Raw genomic sequence first — 24,183 nt, forward strand, 5'->3', positions numbered from 1 at the left:
CACACAGGAGTTTAGTGAGCAAAAATGGAGCATGGATTGAGAATTGGTTAACAAAAAAAAACAGTGAATAGGAATAAGCAGGTCATTCTCTGGTTGGCAGGCTGTGACTAATTGGGTGCCACAAGGATCAGTGCTTGTGCGCCAGCTATTCACAATCTACAACAATGATTCGGATGTGGGGACCAAATGCAATATTTTCAAATTTGCTGATGACACAAAACTAAGTGGCAACGTGATTTGTGAGGAGGATGCAAAGAGGCTTCAAGAGGATTTAAACTGGCTAAGTGAGTGGGCAAGATTATGGCAGAAGGAACATAATGTGGAAAAATGTGAAGTTGTCCACTTCGTTAGAAAAAAAACATAAATGCAGAGTATTTCATAAATGATGAAAGATTGGGACGTGTCCATGTCCAAAGGGATATGTGTGTCGTTGTTCATAAGTTACTGAAAGCTGACATGCAGATACAACAAGCAATTAGGAAAACAAATGATATGTTGGCCTTTATTGCAAGAGGATTTGAGTACTGGAGTAAATAAGTCTTTCTGCAATTGTATAGAGCCTTGGTGAGACCGCACCTCGAGTATTGTGTACAGTTTTAATCACCTTATCAAAGGGTGGACATACTTTCCATAGAGGGAGCGCAATGGAGTTCCACCTGATAGATCCATGGGATTCCAGGATTGTCCTCTGAGGAGACTGCGCCTATATTCCCTGGAGTTTAGAAGAATCAGAGGTCATCTCATTGAAGCATACATAATTCTTACAGCATTCGACAAGGTAGATGCAAGAAGGATGTTTCCCCTGGCTGATGGATCTAGAACCAGGGGATACTGTCTCAGAATAAGAGGTAGTCCATTCAGGACTGAGATGAGGAGGAATTTCTTCACGCAGAGGGTGGTGAATCTTTGGCAATCTCAACCCCAGAGGGCTGTGGAGGATCAGTCATTGAGCATACTCATGACAGAGATCGATAGATTGCTAGATATTAATGATATCAAGGGATATGGTCATAGTGCGGGAAAATGGCGTTGAGGTAAAAGATGAACCAGGATCTAGTTGAATGGAGGAGCAGGCTCGAGGGGCCGAGAGGTATACTACTGCTCACATTTTCTCTGTTACTATATTCAATGTATAGATGTCAAGAACAAACTTCACCTTCAGAAAATCTGCCCTCCTCTTACTGTTCCAAATTCCACTATATGCTCCTGAAACTCTATATTGAGCTTTTATGCAGATCTGCCAATATTCTTACGAGTATAGGTTACCCCAAAATAGTGCCATATCTGGAGAGGTTCCAAGCGATTACACGTTGTGTAGAGTCAGGCTGTCACATTGAAAAGGCAGGGAGAGCTTGTTGTATGGGTTTCTCGTAGTCTGGTAACGTTGTGTGTCCGAGAACATGTAATAAAGCACGCTGTCAGATACCTGGGAGTAGTGAATGATTCCGCCTAGTCCTTCTGGAGCCGAAGTCCAGCCTTCACATTGAGGATACTCTCCATCGTTTTCTGTGCATTACCACCGTGCTAAATGGGATGTATTTCGAACAGATCTAGCAATGCAAAACTGGACATCCTTGAGGCGCTGTGGGCCATCAGCAGCAGCAGAATTGTACTCAACCACAATCTGTAACCTCATGGTCCGGCATATCCCCCACTCTACCATTACCATCAAGCCAAGAGACCAACCTCTGTTCAATGAAGTGTGCAGGAGGGCATGCCAGGAGCAGCACCAGGCATACTTCAAAATGAAGTGTCAACCTGGTGAAGCTACTACACAGGACTACCTACGTGCAAAATTGTGTAAGCAGCATGCAGTAGACAGAGCTAAGCGATCCCATAACCAACGGATCAGATAAATGAACGGCAGTCCTGCCACATCCAGCCGTGAATGGTGTGGACAATTAAACAACTAACTGGAGGAGGTGGCTCCACAAATATCCCCATCCTCAATGATGGGGGAGCCCAGCACATCAGTGCGAAAGACAAGGCTGAAGCATTTGCAACAATCTTCAGCCAGAAGTGCTGAGTTGATGATCCATCTCGGCCTCCTCCTGAAGTCCCCAACATCACAGATGGCAGAATTTAGCCAATTCGACTCACTCCACGTAATATCAAGAAACGACTGAAGACACTGGATACTGCAAGGCTATAGGCCCTGATAATATTCCGGCAATAGTACTGAAGACAGGTGCTCCAGAAATTGCTGCACCCCTAGCCAAGCTGTTCCAGTACAGCTTCATCATTGGCATCAACCCTGCAATGTGGAAAACGGCCCAGGTATGTCCTGGACACAAAAACAGGGCAAGTCCAACACAGCCAATTACCGTCCCATCAGTTTACTCTCAATCATCAGTAAAGTGTTGGAAGGTGTCATCGACAGTGCCATCAAATGGCACTTGCTTAGCAATACCTGCTTAGTGATGTTCAGTTTGGGTTCTGCCAGGGCCACTCAGCTCCTGACGTCATTACAGCCTTGGTTTAAACATGCACAAAAGAGCTGAACTAAAGCTGTGAGATGAGAGTGCCTGCCCTTGACATCAAGGCAGCATTTGACTGAGTATGGCATCAAGGAGCCCTGCAAAACTGAAGTCAATGGGAATCAGGGGGAATACTCTCCGCTGGTTGGAGTCATACCTCGCGCAAAGGAAGATGGTTTGGTTGTTGGAGGTCAATCACCTGAGCTCCAGGGCATAACTATAGGAGTTCCTCAGGGTCGTGTCCGAGGGCCAAGCATCTTCAGCTGCTTCATCAATGACCTTCCTTCATTCATAAGGTCAGAAGTGGGGATGTTCGCTGAGATGGTCATTGCCTGTGAATTCCACGGAGTTACAAAAGGCAACGGTTGCGATCTGAAATTTCTGTGTTCAATGTTGAGTCCAGAAGGTTGCAAAAGTGCTCTGAAGCTGTATCTGTCAGTTCCATATATTCGCCATCAGAGGGCAGTGGGAGGATGATTTCATTTTAATAAAAGCTGCGGATGCTGCGCATGCTGGAGGTCTGAAAAAAAAAACACAAAGTGCTGGAAAAACTCAACAGGTCTGGCAGCATCCGTGGAGAGAGAAACGGAATTGATATTTCGAGTCGGATATCACCGCCAGAGCTGCTGACTTTTGAAGCACTTTGTTTATATTTGGTATTATATCTTATTAGCAATGATTGAATTGTATTGTGTTCAGGCCGGATTTCAGAGTGAGCATATTGTTCATTAATTTAATGAAAAATTATTAAGGAAACAAATTCAGAAATAGAGGCATTACTTCGAAATTGATAACAATGCTTTATATTTCATTGTATTTTTGATAATAAGTTGTCAAGGTTATCTAAACTGTTTCGAAGAAGGGTCACTGACCCGAAACGTTAACTCTGCTTCTCTTTTCACAGATGCTGCCAGACCTGCTGAGTGGTTCCGGCATTTCTTGTTTTTATATCTAAACTGTTGACATGCTGTAAATACTAACATGAAAAGTTTACGTTCCATCCCTTTGGGAACGTATATAGGTTCAAACTTCAAAAAGGATGTTTTAAGACTGATATGAGGAAATTCCTTTTGTCACACAGGGAGTGATCAATGTGTGGAACAAAGTTTCAGTTAGAATGGAGGAGGGAGGTACACTAGAATCCGTACCTGCCTCAATGGAAGGCGAAAGTTCGGATCTCTCTGGATAACAGAGCCATGCCAAGAAGGAGGAAAGGTTGTTCTCATTTGCAGCTATCTTGTAAATTACCACTTAGCAGGAATTGGAAGAAATTACTGCACCTCATAATCACTAGTAGTCGTTATCGCAGAAACAGTGAGAAACACTGAATGTGAGTTCAGAGACAGAGCGAGCTCAGACAGAGTGAGAGTTGAAAGATAATGTGAGCTCAGAGACATTATGAGCTCAGAGACATTATGAGCTCAGAGACAGAGTGAGCTCAGAGAAGTTTGAAAGACAGTGTGAACTCAGAGACAGTCTGAGCTCCGAGAGAGTGAGAGTTGAAAGATAATGTGAGCTCAGAGACATTATGAGCTCAGACAGAGCCAGAGTTCAAAGGCAACGTGAGCTCAGAGCCAGGGTAAGCTCAGAGAGAGTGAGAGTTGAAAGACAGTGTGAACTCAGAGACAGTGTGAACTTAGAGACAGTGTGAGACTTCAAAGGCAGTGTGAGTTCACTGTGTGAGCTGGTGTCAGTGAGGAACACTGAGTGTGAGCGGATGGGCTAATCCCAAGAATCGTTTTATTTCGTTACTTCGATAAGAAGAAGCTTCTGATTTTGATCTGAAGCGGGAGTTTGGCTCCTTGTTAATTCTCGTGAATATAAAACCCTGTTTGTAACCCGACCTCCCTGTACAATTCTGTCATTCGCCATTTCATCTGATCCGATAATGTTCCGGATTTACAGCGTTTCCCTGCTGTTTTACACTCTGATCGGCACGGAGGTGACCGGTGAAGATGAGGTGATGCAGCCGCCTCGGCGGGAGGTTGTTACTGAAGCGGGAATCGTCTCCATGAACTGCAGCATTACCGTTCCGTTCAGCGTCCTGCACTGGTACAGACAGCTCCCGAATCAGCCCCTCCAGCATCTGGTGATGGCGACACGCGGGGCCGAGCAACACGGGAGGATCACTGCTTCAATCCGGGGAGGCAACAAACTCAGTGCCCTGACTGTGAGAGACGCCCGAGTGACAGACACCGCCACCTATCTCTGTGCAATCAGGGCCACAGTGTAACAAACAGATGGAGAGTCCGTACAGAAACTTGCAGCGAATGGGAGATCCGCTCTTCTGTGTTTAGAGTATCAATATTGCGAGCGAAACGGTTATAATAATCGATATTTATAGTGAATGGGATCAAAAATAGTACACAGAGGAGAGAGGTAATGAAAACAAGAAATATAGAGATTTGGAAACACACAGGAAGAACAGAGAGAAAGTGCGAATGAACAACGAGAGCGAGAAAGTAAAACATTTAACTAAATTGTATAGTTTAGTTTAGAGATACAGCACTGAAACAGGCCCTTTGGCCCACAGAGTCTGTGCCGACCATCAACCACCCATTTATTCTAATCCTACACTAATCCCATATTCCTACCACATCCCCACCTGTCCCTATCACCTACTTATACTAGGGGCAATTTATAATGGCCAATTTACCTATCAACCTGCAAGTCTTTTGGCTTGTGGGAGGAAACAGGAGCACCCGGAGAAAACCCACGCAGGCACAAGGAGAACTTGCAAACTCCACACAGGCAGTACCCAGAATTGAACCCGGGTACCTGGAGCTGTGAGGCTGCAGTGCTAACCACTGCGCCACTGTGCCGCCCCAGGATAGTATAGAGGATAGTAAATAAGGAAAATAAGGAAAGCGAAATGGAAAAAAAACGAAAAGCCGAGAGTAAATGTGAAAATATAAAGGTAAGAGAAAGCCGTAACGAAAATGATTCAGCACTAAAGTGAAATGCCTTTTCCTTCCATCTCGGTCACATTTCCCTTACTCCTATTTAACAGTTGAGGAACAGGCCTCTCAATCGAAGACCGCAGGGGAACTTCCTTTACTTTGTCAATTACCCGGACTGTATAAGGTTTCCAGAGACCACCAGAGGGTTCCATGGTTACACGCTTTTCTCTTTTTTGTTGCCAACTAAAGCAATACCAGCTGGTTATACAATGGTCGCTGCATCTTCATATGTAACTGTCAATTTATTTGTCAGTCTATGTGGCTGGCTATCAGTCTGTGTGAAGAGCATTTATCTGCTAGTCTGAATATTTATCATAATTCTGTTTGCTTTTTAATCCAGCTGTTGGTCTATCTATGTATCTATGTGTCTGTCGGTCTGCCTACTTGTCTGTTTGTCTCTCTATTTGTTATATGTCTATTTGTCTGTTAATCTAATGTTGGTCTGTCAATTTTCTTTCTATCTATCTATCTATCTATCTATCTATCTATCTATCTATCTATCTATCTATCTGTCTGTCTATGCGCCACTTCTCCTTTGACGTACGCAGTAATATTTTACAATGAAATACTATGATACCAGGGGTTCACTTTGACAGTCTCTCCTGTGCTGGAACACCTGCAGTTTTAGTATAAGCTCTTGACCTACCTACATCACTGCGTGAGGGGTTAAGACACAGAAGTATTTCCTGGAATCCCCAGCTGTCACCTGTGAAACTGTTAAGCTGATGGCTCTGCATGTTTTGGCCAGAGATGAGGTGAAGCCGTGTTTGTCAAATTTGTCACTGTCACTGAACCCATCGGTACAGCGAATGAGAATATACTCTGGGCCCAACCCCGTACCAGCACAGACAAGCACTCGCCACCTCGGTATCGGAACAGGTGATAGTCGAGATATTTCTCTCCTGGATGGTCATCTCTGCCTTTGGTTGGTGGGTGATCAATTCTGCATCTAAAGGACAGAACAGAAAAAACGTGCAGATACCATGGAACAGAAAACCCAGCAGACGGGGAGACGATCACCAAGATGACCTTCGGATGTCAGCATTTTGTTAATCGTTTATGGGGATGTGGGAAAGACTGGTATTTATTTTCCATTGCTAATACCCCTCGAGAAGGTGCTGATGGGTCTTGAACCATTGAAGTCCAGTGTGGTCAAGGAATTCCGACAGTGTCATTGGGAAGGAAGTTCCAGGATTTTGACCCATCAAAAGTGAAGGAATGGCAATACATTCCATGGGCGGCACAGTGGTGCACTGGTTAGCACCGCAGCCTCACAGCTCCAGCGACCCGGGTTCAATTCTGGGTACTGCCTGTGTGGAGTTTGCAAGTTCTCCCTGTGTCTGCGTGGGTTTCCTCCGGGTGCTCCGGTTTCCTCCCACATGCCAAAGAATTGCAGGTTGATAGGTAAATTGGCCATTAGCAATTGCTCCTAGTATAGGTAGGTGGTAGGGAAATATAGGGACAGGTTGGGATGTGGTAGGAATATGGAATTAGTGTAGGATTAGTATAAATGGGTGGTTGATGGTCAGCACAGACTCTGTGGGCTGAGGGGCCTGTTTCAGTGCTGTATCGCTCTCTATGACATCTCCATGTCGGGATGGCGTGTGACCTGGAGGAGCAGTTGGAAATGGTGATGTTCCCATGTGTCTGCCGCATTTTCTCTTCTAGGTAGGAGAGGACGCGGGATTGGGAGCTGCTGACAAAGAAGCCTTGGCGAGGTGTCGCAGTGTATCCTGGAAATAGTAAACATTGCAGCCACGGTGGGCCGGTGGTGGAGGCACTGGATGATTAACATCAGAAATAGTATCAGGAGTAGGCCAGACAGGCCATCAAACCTGCTCCACTATTCACAAAGTCCACGGCTAATCTGATCTTGGCCTCATCTCCATTTTCCTGCCTTTTCTCCATAACCCTTGACTTACCTATAGTTTAAAAATGTGTCTGTCTCAGCCGTGAATGGACTCAATTGCTCAACCTCCACCGCTTTCTAGAGTAAGAGTTCCAAAGATTCACGAGCCACCTTTACAGTGGGTACAAGGCTCAAACAGGAAGTGCCGTTGTCGTACTTCCACCCAACCTCGAACTTAAAGGCAAAGCCTCGGGGCTTGTTATGCCCAATGTTAGTTAAACTTATTTCAAAACAGTGTGTCAATAAAGAGAGAAATAACCATCAGAAAGCTGCTGAACAAACTAGTTTAAAAAGTTGCAATTGCCTATAACGGTATTTTCATTGTGATGTGTTTAACAACGTTGAAACTGAGAAAATTGATACAGAGGGAGAGGGAGAGTGTTAAAGGTGTGACTGAGCACAGTGATGCAGAAAGACACCAACAGAGGGAGAGAGATGGAAGTGAGACTGAGTACATTGATACAGAGAGGGAGTTTTATCCAGCTGTGTATCGATACATATAAAGTCGCAGAAAGTGAACAGGATCGGCACTGTTCTGTGTAATGCAAATGGACAATGGGAGGACTAAGAAAACACAGCCTGGCTGAGGTAGTGTGACTCACAGGGACACAGAGAGAAGAAACTGGCACTGATGGAAGCTCGGTGACACACATACAGACTGCAGATTGTACGGGTGTCACAAGGGGGCATGGGAATGTGTTGAAATGTAGGAACCGTAAAGGGAATTGGGGTGATGGGGAAAAAGGAGCAGAATGGATTGGGGAACTGATTTAAAAGAGAGGTTAAAAGAAAGATAGGTAACAGACAGAAAACAAACAAACTGTAGGATAAAATAAAACGATTATACGTATGGAATAGAACAATACAAGTGATTGAATGAAAGGATGGCCTGATAAATATCGTTGTGCAGGTGAGCGCTGCTTCCCTCGATGGGTCAGTTCAGGGACTATCTGTACTCAATGGACAAATGTTGATCCCCAGGGAGAAGACCAAAGAGTGACATTCCAGCCTCACACAGGTTCAGAGCCAAACCATTTAGGAGACTGGCATATGGCGAAATCTATCGTCACCCCATCATTACCCTGGACACAGACAACGCCCATGCAGTCGTCTACAAGTAATTGATCGGTATCGGTATCTGGACTGGACAGAGCTGAGATTGAGTGACAGGCCTCTACTGTATTAGGGGAGGTCAGTGTCACTGACCTGAAGTCAGGTTGATAAATGTCTCTGTACCTTTAAAATCCCTGCCTCTCTGCACAGGTATTGGAAATGTATTGTAGGACCCCAGAACATTATTAGAGGCATGGTCTAGTGAAGTAATAACTGAGATAGAGCCTAGAGTTGTATAAAAGAGTAAAGGTCTAGTGTTATATAGCAGAGGCATGACTTACTCTAGCAGTAACAAAAATAATCCTTAGCCTAACATAAACAGACACACATTCTAAAGCAGCAATAACTGAAGCAGGGCCTAGCGTAATATAAACAGAGATATGGTCTAATGCAGTATTAACTGAGACAGAACCTGCTTTACTAAAAACAGAGTCATGGTGTAGTGCAGTAATAACTGAGACAGGGCCTAGTGCAATATAAACCGAGGCATGTTCTACTGCAGTAAGAAATGAGACAGGGTACAGTCAAATACAAAGGGATACAGAGGCTATTGTACCATAAACGGACGCAGCGTCCAGTGCAGTAATAACAAAGACGGAACCTAGAGTAATATGAAAAGACGCAGGGCCTAGCGCAGTAACTAATGGGACAGGGCCCAGTACCATTAAAAAAAGAAGCATCTTCTAGTTCAGAAAGAACGGACTATTGTAAAATAAACAGATATAGATTGTAGTGCAGTAATAACTGAGACTGACCCAAGAGTGAAATTAAACTCGGCAAAATGTATTTCTTATGGTGCGAATGGATTTCACACTTCTCACTAGATCATCTTAAACCCGCTTGTGAAAGAATTAACAGAATGGGAGTTCGAACTTTTTGAAGTGGCCAAACTCTGTATTTCTTTTCTGAAGGACCATTGTGTATGACAGAGGCTGTAAAATCCATTTTTCAGAGGACGGATGTGCCCTTCAATGCAATCCAAGTCGGTTCTAGGAGCACAATAAGATTTGAAACCTTAGAGCTGCTGATAAACAAGAGACAGCACTGCCGTCGGATGAAACTGTTTCCAGGAGCCTTAGCTCAGCAGTTATTGAGCGCCTCTCTGCGTGACCTGCATAACAGTGGCAGAGATCAGCGGATCCAGACAGATGAATCCTGGAGGTTTGCTGCCATCTGGTGGAATAAGACAGAATGTCTTCTCAGCAATTTTTTCCATCAATTCCGAGAACTATTATTTAGGCGTTTCTTTTGTTAGACATTTACAAGGAGAAAGCTCCAAAACGATTGAAGCAATTAAATAGTTGTATTTAGTACAAAACAAAACTCAATTAACAATGTTAGATTGTTTCAAAAAATCTTATCATCTAAGGCCATAGATATAAGCGGCATGACCCGTTTCCACTGGAATGCGCTGTCTGAAAGTGTGGTGGAAGCAGATTTAATTGAGGCCTTCTAAAGCGAATTGGTAATTAGCTGGAGGGAAAATTTCAAACGGCTACAGGGATTTTCTGGTAGAGTGGGACAAGGTGATTTGCTGATGCAGGAGAGACTGCATGGACACAATGGGCCTAATGGCCTCCTTCTGTGTTGTAACCATTATATGATTCTGTAAGCCACATTACCCTTTCCACTGGAAGCTTTTTTTTATTTCCAAAATATACTTTATTCATAAAAATCTGTAAATAAAAACATGACAAAACTGTTCCAAAACAGCACCAAGTCAAAAAAATACAAACAGTGCAAAAGAGATCAGTTTCCTTCAATACAATCATGAGTTGCCTCACAACCCTTCCATTTCATTTTTCATGCCATATACATTTTACAGCAAACGGAAATTTTCCCAATACAGTTCGAGGGGTTTCCCATGGATCCAGCCCCTCAGTTCACTATGGCGGGGGGCACCTTACACTGTGGTCTGTCCCCATTGAACCTTTGCTGCGGCTGCCCCAAGCGTTAGTGCGTCCCTCAGCACGTAGTCCTGGACCTTGGAATGTGCCAGTCTGCAACACTCGGTCGTGGACAACTCTTTGCGCTGGAAGACCAGCAAGTTTTGGGCAGACCAAAGGGCATCTTTCACCGAATTGATAGTCCTCCACCAGCAGTTGATGTTTATCTCGGTGTGCGTCCCTGGGAACAGCCCGTAGAGCACAGACTCCTGTGTTACAGAGCTGCTTGGGATGAACCTCGACAAAAACCACAGCATCTCAGCGTTGATCTCCTGCTCATAGAGTGACTCAACCTCATTCCTGTCACGATTTTGAGCTTTAATGTGTTGTATCATTCATCGTCTTAGTCACATCTTGCTGACATGATAATATGTAACTATCTTCAGATTATAATTTAATTAGTATTGAACGCGTTAACCCATTAATTTGTATTGTAAATACTACCATTCTGTTAAGTGATGTGGGTGCCATTTTATAGTCTTTGTACACTGCCTTTTCAATGGTTTGTGCCCCACCGTCGCAAACATTCTGCTACTTTCTCAATTAGCATTTTGTATTCAGTTGCCCTTCTGACCATCTGGATTGATACACAGAACACTCTACACCTGTATTGTTTTTTCAGGGGTGCATCGGTTGGAGGGTTTATGCCGGTAAGAAGATCTGCACTGGTCAGAAATGTTGTATCAGCTGGAGAGTCTGCTTCAGTTGTAAGGGCTGTATTGGTTGAGTGGTCTTTATTGGTTAGCGGTCTGCATTAGTTCGAGGATCTGTATCAATTGGAAAGGTTGCGCCTTTCATGGGGTCTGTAGCGGTTGGAGGAGCTGTATCAGTTGGATGGTATGTATCGTTTGAAGGAGCTGTGTTGTTTGGAGGTCTGTTTTGTTGGAGGGACTGAGACGGTGGCAGGAACTGTATCAATCGTAGGGTATGTTTTTGTTGCAGGCGCTGAGTAGGTTGGAAGAGTTGTATCAGTTTGAGGAGCTGTATCAGTTGGCGAGGCTGCATCCGTTGGATAGTCCATACCAGATGAAGAGGATGCATCATTTTGAGGGGCTGTACTGGTTGAAGGGCTTGTATCAGTTGAAGGGACTGTGCCAGTTTGAGGCTATGTATCAGTGGAGGAGCTGTATCAGTTGAAGGGGGTGCGTCTGTTGGAGGTTCTGTTCTGATTGGAGGGCTATGTTGGTGGAGAGTCCATACCTATTGGAGGGATTCATTGGTTGGAAGGCCTGTATGGTTGTAGGGTTGTGTTGTTTGGAGGGGTTGCATCAGTTGGATGAAGCTGTATTGTTTAGAGGGTCCGTAGCATTTGGAGGGATTTTTGTTCTTTGAAGCGTGTGTATTTGTTTGAAGGTCTGTGTCCAATGGAGTGGTTGCATCAGTTAGGAGCATTGCATCAAGTTAAAGGGCTGTATAAGTTCTGGATCTATGGGAGGGGATATATTAATGGAGGTGTTCTGTTGACTTCGAGTGTTGTATTAGATACAGATGCTGTGTTATTTTGAGAACTGTATCTGTGTGAGGTGTTGAATTCGTTTCAGATGCTTTATTTGTTGCATTTCGTAATGCATTGTCATAAATAACACACTTTAATCACTTAAGTAAATGCCCACTTTTAAAGAGGTCAGTCACAACCTAGAGGGCAGTGTAGTAGCCCTGAGAGATACACGCTGACATTTCTAATGGTGTCGGCTGAAAGAAGGACGTCACTTAAACAACATGAGATCTAGAGATGTGCCTGACAGTGTCAGAATGGACAATCTCATTGCTGGGAGAATATAGCTTCTAATTTTCATTCGTTAATTTATGTGATCAGAATTGTCCGATGTTTGGGGTTTTTCAATTCAATCTCAGAGCTAAATGTATTTTACCACAACAGGGACTCAACCCGATGTCATAACCTGTTTGCTCAAATTAAAAACACAACAAAACAATCTGAACCATGTTGCAAACTCAATATCCCTATGGAGATCCTACTGGGTATAAATTAGAAGCTTTGCAAATATACCACCTCCAAGTTTAATTCAGAAAGATTGCTTGCAGCACGAAGGGGCAGATCACTTCACACAGAAAATGCTTGAAACATTTCACAGTATCAGCAAAGTATACTACTTGATTCTTGCTGTTATTGGTGTTCCTGGTAAGTGACTATTACTATTGAGGTTGTGTAAGTCTGTGTGTAAGCTGGACTCTGCATTGACTCAGTGACAGATGATGTTACAAACAGATATAATGATCTCTGTTTATAAAGAGACCACCTCAGTGATATCATTTTGATGAGTCAAATGTTCTGAATTATCATTGTGACGCTATGCCATTGCCTCAACTCAAAAGAAACGTCTGTTTCTAATGCAAAGTTCAGTAAATTATCAACTTATTCATTTAGTGGAACATGGCTGATTGTTGAATCAGACCTCAGTGCAGGAAAATCTATAAGCGAGGAGGGCCTGTCTTTATAGAATTGACTCAGTTTCAGCTCCGAACCAAAGTGGAACACCTGAACCCAGTGTTCATTCGTTATTGGGCGCATCTGTAGCTGTATAATTTCACTGAGTTGGGATCAATAACCGAGTGTAATACCTGCCCCTGCTATTCATGTATTACTGGGAGTATATGTCATGTGGAATTGTACTGAGAGTGGGTCACTAACAGGTGTGAAACACCTGATTCTATTTTCCATGTACGACCGGGAGTATCTGTCACTGTAAAATGCAGAGTGGGTCACTAACCGGAGTGGAACAAGCCAGTTGTACATTGAACTCATTGTTTCAGGTGACTTCTCTCTACACTCCATGGAGTTGGTTTCGTGTTGTACGAACGGAATCGATTGAAAAGGGCAAGGTATTTTATTGTTGGTTGAAGATGTTTAGGAATAAGTGTATAAAGTGAAATGCATTGCATTTCTCTGTTTCCTATTAAACTGCACCATCAGAAACAGATGTTTTACGATTTACTGAGAGCTAAACAGCAGGGCAGCACTGTTACAGTATTCCAATCCTCGGTATGATGACATTTTTACTCTAGGTCTAGTTAGTGGAAATACTTTCTGATGTTGATTAAGTCCCTTTCCCCAACATCTCCTGGGACTCTGTCGGTCTTGAGTTTTGAATTTTATTGCCTTGCTCTTACACAGGATGAATGTTGGGTTGTGGTTATTTTTATTGCACAGCTGTAATTAGCTAAGTTTTCAGGAAATAATTCTTATCCATGATTCAGAATCTCTGTGCATAGAACCTGCACCGATCACTCCCCATAGCTCAGTGAGATGTGTTCCTGGAACGAGACACATATAAATGAGGAACATACATTTCGAGTTTTCATAATACATAGATCAGTCCGGGAGAAGTAAACAATAACATAAGTAAACTGTTAATAATGAAATAAACGGTGCACTGCTTCAACAAATAAACTACCACAATATCGACATATATTATGAATGAACTGATGACTGTGATTAACTAATACACAAGTTGCAGAGAATTACGTGGGCATTACAGAATCTGGCCATTTAGTCAGTTATGTCTGTGTTTATATTCTGCACGAATCTCTCACCATCCGAGCCCATTTAAAACTATCTTCCAATCCATCTATTCTTTCCTCCCTCATGTACTTATCAACCTTCCCCTGAAATGCTATTCACCTCAACTACTTCCTGTGGTAACAAGTTCCACATTTGCACCGTTGTGCATAACGAAGTCTCTCCTGCATTCCTTCTTGGATTTAACAGTGACAACCCTCTATTGAAGAACACCATGTTTGGTCTTCCTCATAAATTTATTTTTAGTTTTTTATTTAGAGATACAGCACTGAAATAGGCCCTTCAGCCCACCGAGTCTGTGCCGACCATCAACCACCCATTTATACTAATCCTACATTCCTACCACATCCCCACCTTCTCTATATTCCCCTACCACCTTCCTCTATTAGGGGCAATTTATAATGGCCAATTTATCTATCAACCTGCAAGTCTTTGGCTGTGGGAGGAAACTGGAGCACCCGGTAAAACCGGGAAAACTTTCAAACTCCACACAGACAGCACCCAGAATTGAATCTGGATCGCTGGAGCTGTGAGGCTGCAGTGCTAACCACTGCACCACTGTGCCGCCCAAAGAATAATGCCTACCCCAAATTTCCTCTATCCACCTCCTTTATGATTTTAAAGGTCGATATTAGGTCAGCACTCAACCTTCTCTTATCTATGGAAAAGAGCCTGTTCAAACTTTCCTGATAATTACTGTATCTGAATTCTAGTGTCATTCTTGCAAAAAATATTTCTGCTTTCCGCAGGGTCTCAATGTTATTTTTGTAACATGAAGAGAAGAACTGTACACAACGCGCTAATTCTTGCATAAACCAACGTTTACTATAACTACTCTGCTTTTACATCTCCTTCTCTACAAAGAGCCCCAGTGTTGTAAACACATTTCAAATGTCGTGTTACCTTCTTTCTCTAATTCAAGTCATTTATGAATCTATACCCCCGGAACAATTGGTCCTTGCAATACTTTATCAATTATTTGCCTCATTTCTGGCATAAATGTATTGGATTCGTTTGATGGATTCATTCAGTTATTTCTTAGCAGTTAGTTCCTCCCCTTTCAGATCTCTCTGTCTTTTTCAGCCTCTGACTCCTCACCAACTGGCTCACTCTGTCCCTACTATCAATCAACCTATGTAGCTTCCTTCCTTCTGAGGTTAGAGCTGAGCTCAGATGTCCATTTATATATCTGACCATGTCAGTACGACCCTTTCTGATCCAAAGTTAAGTTAACCCGAGATGCCCTAAACTCACAACAGGCGGGATCCTTCCTGGCCCACAGCAGTAGGCGTTGCCTGGTCATGTTCCCTCCACAGACTCCTGTGGGTCCATTCCGAGGGCCCTTTATGGTATTTACTAGTTTTGTTCTGTACACGCACACCACTCCCACTGACACTCTTCCCTCCCTTACTGGCTCTGAGCTACTCAGGCTCCCTGTTTCGCCTCATTCTTCGGTACAATGATGAACGTGTGTTACCAATTCCTTCTTTCACGCTGAACTGGAAAATATAATCAACAGTGCTTCTAATTTCCCACCACCCTCGCCTTCACATTCTCATTCTCTGACACGTCACGCCCCTTCCTAGAATTCTCTATCTCCATTTCACGGCATAGGCTTTCTACCAATAGCTTTTGTGATCCGACCGGCTCTCACAGCTACCTTGACAACACTTCCTCTGTAAGATCTTACATTGTAGAGCGCTATTATAAATCACTGGAAGAAACATACGGCACGACCTTTTGTAAAGTGAGCCTTTATTATTGACTCCCCCTATTGGCACACTGCGATTGCTACACCAAGCATGTACAGTGGCCGCAGATGAACAATTCACTATATATCAAATGAACAATACAATACATTGTCCAAGCCTGCTTCCTGTCATGACTTTTCTATTCTCCCATTTCTCTGACTCCTTTGCATCTGTTCTGACGATGCCACTTTCCAACCCGTGCTTCTGAATTGTCTTTATTTTCCTCAACCGAGGATTCACCTCTACTGTGGTTGCCAGGGGTTTGACCATGTCTATCGCATTTCTCGCGTTACTGCCCTCACCACCTCCCCTCGCTGCCAGAACCATGACAGTGTTCCCTTTGTTCTCAGCTTCTATTCCAACAACCTCCACATTCAACAGATCATCCTTCCTCCCATCTCCACCGTGTCAGCCAAACCCACCACTAAGCACATATTCCTCTCAACTCTTGTTCCACACGCCTTGTGACACACTGGGGTTCACTCTTCTATCAGCCCCAACATCGGTTCCCTTCCCGCCGACACCTTCCTATGCAAACACAGGAATTGCAACATCTGCCCTTTTCTCTCCTTCCTTCCGACTACCAGGATCCCAAGCCTTCTATGCAACATAGACTTACTTGTACTTCTTCCAATTTAGTTACTGCATTGACTGTCCATGAATCAATGACCTTGCAGAAGACTAAAGACAGATTGAGTGATTGCTTTGCTGAACACTTCGTTTAAGTCTGGAAGCACATCCCTAAGCTTCCAGTCGCTTGCTTCTATATATCTACATCTCGCTCCAGCTCTGGCCTGTCTGTCCTTGGCCTCCTACATTGTTCCACATCTAAGCTCAATGTTGAACAACGCTTTGTTTTTCGAGGAGGTACTTTATTGCCTGCCAGACTCAACACTGAGATTAAAAACTTCAGATCACAACCACAAATCCCATTTTCTCTCGGATTCCCTGTGCTGGTAATGGAGGATGCCTACACCAGTGCCACTGGGAGTGGAGAATGTGCGCGCTGGTACTTGGGTCTGGGTCCCCTATTGGCACACGGCTGACTGGCAGGTGTAGAACCATGGGTCCACCCACCTTTCTCCAGCAAATTTCCGGACCATTGGAGCCCTCTCCGCTTGACTCGATTTGTTTTGGTCCATTCCACTTTGTTATTCTAAATTAAGCATTTAAACGTCTTCTGGAACCTGCTTTAATTTTCCCATTCGCCTTCCACCATCATCCCTTTCGTCATTGACTCATTTCTGCTCTCCACCAGATCACAAACATCCTTTGCTCTTTCCTCCCCACTAAATCCCACTCTTTTCTGACTCTATCATTGCTTTATAACTGTTAATTTCTACTATCTTCCTGTTTTAATGAAAGATTATCAAGCTGAAGCGTTAACTTTGTTTGTCTGTCCACATATGCTGTCTGATTTTCCTTTTTTTCTCAAGTATTTAGACTGGGATAGTAAGAGGGCTGGGTAACACAGGTGGTGGTTTGGGATGGAGGGCGCGGTGGGGGCGCAGTGCCTTGGTGGGGTCGGACTTCCAACAGCCAGTTCCCACCCCCACCCCCCACCACTGTGAAGTTTTTGTTTTCTGGGGTGCAGCTTTTGTCCTTGACAGGTTCTCTGACAAAACGTCAGCTTGACTGACAGGCTTCTCTTCCATTTACCAGGCGTGGACTCCGGAATAGGCTGCATGACCAGATAGGTCCCATCCTGGACCCCGGAGGATCTGTCCGATCCTGGGTAATCTGTTCACGGACATGGGGCAGGGTCCAACCCCCACCGGCAGGGGTCTTTGCTTGAGGGGCTTCCGATCGGGGGCTGTGCTTGGGAGCCCAGGCGCAAACCGTCTTGTTAATCCTGGCCTACAAGCAGTGTTGCAGAGGCAAGTTCCATCTCTTTTAAAAACGTTCCCCAGGACTGAGAAACCCGGTTTTTGGTGATAAAATCCAGCCGCCTCCTGCCTCGACTCAGATACGGAGAATATTTGATCAGTAACTTCCAGTCTTTTTTTTCCTTCTCTCTCTTACAGTTAATTTAGTGGCGATTATGATCCTGTCCCGTGGAAAGTGCGGACTCTCCACCTGCACCACTCGCTACCTGGTGTCCATGGCAATAGCGGATCTACTGGTCATTATCACTGAGGTCATACTGTCCCAGAACAGTTACTATTATTTCCCAGGATCTTTCCTAGACATCACTCCTGTGTGTCGATTTATCCACATCCTGATTAATGCAGCCACAGACTGTTCTGTCTGGTTCACCGTCACTTTCTCCTTTGATCGATTTGTCACCATTTGTTGTCACAAGCTGAAAACAAAATATTGCACTGGGAAATCTGCAGCGGTGGTTCTGGCAACAACCTGCATTCTGCTCTGTTTAAAAAACATCCCTTACTACTTTACATATGAATCTGGAGAGATAATCGACAATGTACCATGGTTCTGTTATGATAAGCCTAGCTATTATACTGAGCCCGGATGGGTGGGAATGGATTGGTTTGACAAAGTTTTAACTCCATTGCTTCCATTCCCTTTAATTCTGTTGCTCAATGCTCTGACAGTCAGATACATTTTAGTAGCCAGTCAAGTCCGTAAGGGACTGAGGGGTCAGAGCAAGGGAGAAAATCGCAGTGACCCAGAGATGGAGAGCAGAAGGAAGTCTGCTATTTTACTCTTCACCATTTCGGGCAGCTTCATACTTCTGTGGTTGTCATATGTTATAGATTTTTTACATTACAAAGTTGCAGGAACAGATCCCAACAATTACAATGCTTCTTTATATATCTTTGGAGAAGTTGGATTTATGCTGCGGACCTTAAATTGCTGCACGAACACATTTATTTATGGGGTGACTCAGTCCAAGTTCAGAGAGCAGTGCAAGAGCATAGTGAAATATCCGGTTACATCAATTATTCAGTTGATCAAGAAACAAAACAACTGAGACCAGCGCAGCTGCGGACCACAGTGTTTCCAGTCCATAAATGTAATATTTATCCACAGACTTCCTTCAACAGAATGGCACCAGAAATCCTTCAGAACCTGTCTTCAGCATTTGCCTATCTTCCTCCAATGCTTCGCCAGTTAGAACATAGAACATAGAACATTACAGCGCAGTACAGGCCCTTCAGCCCTCGATGTTGCGCCGACCTGTGAAACCATCTGACCTACACTATTCCATTTTCATCCATATGTCTATCCAATGACCACTTAAATGCCCTTAAAGTTGGCGAGTCTACTACTGTTGCAGGCAGGGCGTTCCACGCCCCTACTACTCTCTGTGTGGGCCTCTATTCGCCTGGTTCCATTTTAATCTAAATAACCGTAACAAGAGGATCACCATCAATGGCTTCTCTTCCCATTCCCGCCTCTTTCCTTACCCCCTCCTATTTTTCATCTACATGCTGTTCCTCATCTACATCAGCTGATACTGCAATGTCAGCTTTCACTTGTATACTGATAACACCCAGCTCTACCTCACCACCACCTTTATTCACCCTTCCACTTTGTCTAAATTATCAGGCAATCTTCAGACATCCAGGACTGAGTGAGCAGAAATTTCCCCCAACTAAATATTGGGAAGACAAAAGCCATTCTCGTCGGCCCCTACCAAAAGTTCCGTTCCCGAGCTACCCACTCCTGCCCTCTCCATGCTAACTGTCTGAGACTGAACCAAACAGCTTGCAATCTTGGTATCACATTTGACCCCTACATGAACTTCTGACCACATGTCGGTGCTGTCACTAAAACCTCTTTCCATCACTGTAATCTCGCCCGACTTTGTTCCTGCCTCAGTTCAATTCTGTTGAACCCTACATTCATGCATTTGTTACTTCCGGACATGATTATTCCAAGGTACTCATTGACGACATTCCTCAATCCATGATCAATAAGCTTAAAGTCATCCAAAACTTTGCTGAACCGTCCTTACTGGTTATGATTCCTTTTCATCTGTAGTTGTTATGGGGGACTTTAACTTTCCTAATATCGAATGGAAATACTACAGTTCGAGTACTTTAGATGGGTCAATTTTTGTCCAGTGTGTGCAGGAGGGTTTTCTGACACAGTATGTAGACAGGCCAACCAGGGGCGATGCCACATTGGATTTGGTACTGGGTAATGAACCCGGCCAGGTGTTAGATTTACATGTAGGTGAGCACTTTGGTGATAGTGATCACAATTCGGTTAGGTTTACCTTCGCGATGGGCAGGGACAGGTATATACCACAGGGCAAGAATTATAACTGGGGGAAAGGAAATTATGATGCGATTAGGCAAGATTTAGGATGCGTAGGATGGGGAAGGAAACTGCAGGGGATGGGAACAATCGAAATGTGGAGATTATTCAAGGAGCAGCTACTGCGTGTCCTTGATAAGTATGTACCTGTGAGGCAGGGAGGAAGTTGTCGTGCGAGGGAGCCGTGGTTTACTAAAGAAGTTGAAGCGCTTGTCAAGAGGAAGAAGAAGGCTTATGTTAGGATGAGACGTGAAGGCTCAGTTAGGGCGCTTGAGAGCTACAAGCTAGCCAGGAAGGATCTAAAGGGAGAGCTAAGAAGAGCAAGGAGAGGACACGAGAAGTCATTGGTGGATCGGATCAGGGAAAACCCTAAGGCTTTCTATAGGTATATCAGGAATAAAAGAATGACTAGAGTTAGATTAGGGCCAATCAAGGATAGTAGTGGGAAGTTGTGTGTGGAATCAGAGGAGATAGGGGAAGTGTTAAATGAATATTTTGCGTCAGTATTTACAGTAGAGAAAGAAAATGTTGTTGAGAATACTGAGATTCAGGCTACGAGGCTAGATGGGATTGAGGTTCACAAGGAGGAGGTGTTATCAATTTTGGAAAGTGTGAAAATAGATAAGTCCCCTGGGCCAGATGGGATTTATCCTAGGATTCTCTGGGAAGCCAGGGAGGAGATTGCAGAGCCTTTGTCCTTGATCTTTATGTCGTCATTGTCGACAGGAATAGTGTCGGAAGACTGGAGGATAGCAAATGTTGTCCCCTTGTTCAAGAAGGGGAGTAGAGACAGCCCTGGTAATTATAGACCTGTGAGCCTTACTTCGGTTGTGGGTAAAATGTTGGTAAAGGTTATAAGAGACAGGATTTATAATCATCTTGAAAAGAATAAGTTCATTAGAGATAGTCAGCACGGTTTTGTGACGGGTAGGTCGTGCCTCACAAACCTTATTGAGTTTTTCGAGAAGGGGACCAAACAGGTGGATGAGGGTAAAGCAGTGGATGTGGTGTATATGGATTTTAGTGAGGCGTTTGATAAGGTTCTCCACGGTAGGCTATTGCAGGAAATACGGAAGTATGGGGTTGAAGGTGATTTAGAGCTTTGGATCAGAAATTGGCTAGCTGAAAGAAGACAGAGGGTGGTGGTTGATGGCAAATGTTCATCCTGGAGTTTAGTTACTAGTGGTGTACTGCAAGGATCTGTTTTGGGGCCACTGCTGTTTGTCATTTTTATAAATGACCTGGATGAGGGTGTGGAAGGGTGGGTTAGTAAATTTGCGGATGACACTAAGGTCGGTGGAGTTGTGGATAGTGCCGAAGGATGTTGTAGGGTACAGAGGGACATAGATAGGCTGCAGAGCTGGCCTGAGAGATGGCAAATGGAGATTAATGCGGAAAAGTGCAAGGTGATTCACTTTGGAAGGAATAACAGGAATGCAGAGTACTGGGCTAATGGGAAGATTCTTGGTAGTGTAGATGAACAGAGAGATCTTGGTGTCCAGGTGCATAAATCCCTGAAGGTTGCTACCCAGGCTAATAGGGCTGTTAAGAAGGCATATGGTGTGTTAGCTTTTATTAGTAGGGGGATCGAGTTTCGGAGCCACGAGGTCATGCTGCAGCTGTACAAAACTCTGGTGAGGCCGCACCTGGAGTATTGCGTGCAGTTTTGGTCACCACATTATAGGAAGGATGTGGAAGCTATGGAAAGGGTGCAGAGGAGATTTACTAGGATGTTGCCTGGTATGGAGGGAAGGTCTTACGAGGAAAGGCTGAGGGACTTGAGGTTGTTTTCGTTGGAGAGAAGGAGGAGGAGAGGTGACTTAATAGAGACATATAAGATAATCAGAGGGTTAGATAGGGTGGATAGTGAGCGTCTTTTTCCTCGGATGGTGATGGCAAACACGAGGGGACATAGCTTTAAGTTGAGGGGTGATAGATATAGGACAGATGTCAGAGGTAGTTTCTTTTCTCAGAGAGTAGTCGGGGCGTGGAACGCCCTGCCTGCAGCAGTAGTAGACTCGCCAACTTTAAGGGCATTTAAGTGGTCATTGGATAGACATATGGATGAAAATGGAATAGTGTAGGTCAGATGGTTTCACAGGTCGACGCAACATCGAGGGCCGAAGGGCCTGTACTGCGCTGTAATGTTCTAATTCTAATAATAATCTATCACCCCTGCTATCGCTGATCTACTTACACTCCCAATCAAGCAGTGCCTCGATTTGGAAGTGCTAATCCTTGTTTCAAATCCCACCATGGCCTCGCTCCTCATTATACGTATAATCACATCCAGCCGCTACAAGACTCTGTATATCGATAACGTTCGGCAGCCCCAACAGCCCTCCGAGATATCTGCTCTCGTCGAATTATGGCCGGTTGCATGACTCCGATTTTAAAGCCGCTACCATTTTCGGCCGGGCATTCAGCTGCAAGCGCTCTAAGCTCTGGAAATATTTCCTAAACCTCTCTGCGTCTCTCTATCCTTCTTTAAGACAATTGTTAAAACTTAGCTCTTTACCCAAGTTTTTGGTCACCTGTCTTCATATCACCTAATGTCAAACTTTGCCACATGAAACTCCTCAGAAATGTCTCGGGATATTTTATTTCCGTAAAGGCACTGTATTAATATAAGTTGGTGTTGCTGCCTCTCTCAGTTTTTCTTTCTCAACCCTAAACCTAACTGTAACTCTAACACTAAACGTAATCCTAACCTGAACACTGAACCTTAAACCTAACGCCACCTGCAAACATAACCTAGCTATCGCCCTAACTGTCACACGAATCCCGAATGCAAGCGGAACAACAACTTTCATCCTAAGTCGAAATGTAACATTGGAAAAAACGTGAACTGAAACCCAAACCCTAACCATATCACTCACCCTAAGCCTAATTGCAACGCAAAGCCTGACCCGAATCACACGAACACCAACTGCAACCCGAACCATAGCCCTAACCCTAAAGCTAACTCTAAATCTCACTCTAACTCTAACACTAACATTAAACCTAACATTAAAACTATAACTCTACCTGCAACCCAAACCTGAACGCTAACCCTGAACCTAACTTTAATGCCTAACCTTATCACAGACCGAAGCCAGACTGTCACTGTAAACCGAACAGTACCATAACTTTTCATTGAAAACTGTCAGTGAGACATCGCCCGTCTCAATTTCTCTTCCCCTCTCACTCACTCTAACCTGTCCTCCTCTGAACTTGCCGTGCTCCGTCCTCTCAGGTCTAATCCCATCATTGTCATCAAACCTGCAGACAAGGGTGGTGCTGTTGTTGTTAGGCGTACCGACCTCTACCCTGCAGAGGCTCAGCGCCAACTCTCAGACACTTCTTCCTACCTCCCTCTGGACCATGATCCCACCAACTAACATCAAGCTACTGTCGACAGGACTGTCACTGACCTAATTTCCTCTGGAGATCTTCCCTCTACAGCTTGCAACCTCATAGCTCCACAAGACTGAACAACCCACTTCTATCTCCTTACCAAAATCCACAAACAGGACTGTCCAGGCAGACCAATTGTTTCAGCCTGTTCCTGCCCCACTGAACTTATTTCTTCCTATCTAGACCCTATCCTGCCTCACCTTGTGCAGTTGTCTGCACAACTCCTTCAAAAATCTTTTAACCCTTTCTCTTGCGGGTCCTATTTCCTCACTAGCTGCTATGACATCCCCTGGCAACCTCATTTCCCTTCCTGTCATTATTAAGGTGTTTAATTTATCCTGATTATTATAAAGTCATTTTCTCTATGTGAGTTGTCTCACTGCACTGGCAGCATTACACTTTTCATGGCATGCTGTTTCTCAAGTCAGTAAACATGTTTGAGACCAGTTCATCAGGTGATCTTATAAAAAGATCAAAAATGGCCAGACTTTCAAATATAGCCCTCTTAAAAACTCATATCTCCAAGAGAAAACTATCAATTGCCAGTCTTATCTACACTTTCCTGACTTTCACTGGAAAATTCTAGACTTCTTTGAAATTTCACACGATATTAATTTAGCTGTTTGAATTCTAATTTCACCATTTGTTTATACCCAGAATTCCTTTATTCGCTCTTGCATCAGCCATATCTAATTGCCAATTTCCATTAATTATAATTCTATTTCATTTTGGGCCCTGAAGAACCTTTACAATCAATATTCATAATTCCTTAAAACAGAAATCAAACATTTCCATTTGATTCCAGGCATTACTATATATTGTTTGTTTGTTCTTTCTTACCTTAGATGACATTTTAATTCCTTAAA

General features: G+C 43.9%; 2 protein-coding genes across 2 annotated transcripts in view; one reads left to right on the forward strand and one right to left on the reverse strand.

Annotated features, from left to right (window-relative positions):
* The window catches only part of LOC137348917 (uncharacterized), a 216,509-nt gene that overhangs the window by 113,915 nt on the left and 78,411 nt on the right, over positions 1-24,183 (reverse strand). The window lies entirely within an intron of this gene.
* Positions 12,479-18,629, forward strand: LOC137348462 (probable G-protein coupled receptor 139). Its single transcript, XM_068013768.1, has 2 exons — positions 12,479-12,545; positions 17,719-18,629. Exons 1-2 carry the CDS (start codon positions 12,479-12,481, stop codon positions 18,627-18,629), a joined length of 978 nt encoding a protein of 325 aa, XP_067869869.1.

The sequence above is a fragment of the Heterodontus francisci genome, chromosome 34 (genome assembly GCF_036365525.1).
Source record: "Heterodontus francisci isolate sHetFra1 chromosome 34, sHetFra1.hap1, whole genome shotgun sequence".
NCBI classification, from domain to species: Eukaryota; Metazoa; Chordata; class Chondrichthyes; order Heterodontiformes; family Heterodontidae; genus Heterodontus; species Heterodontus francisci.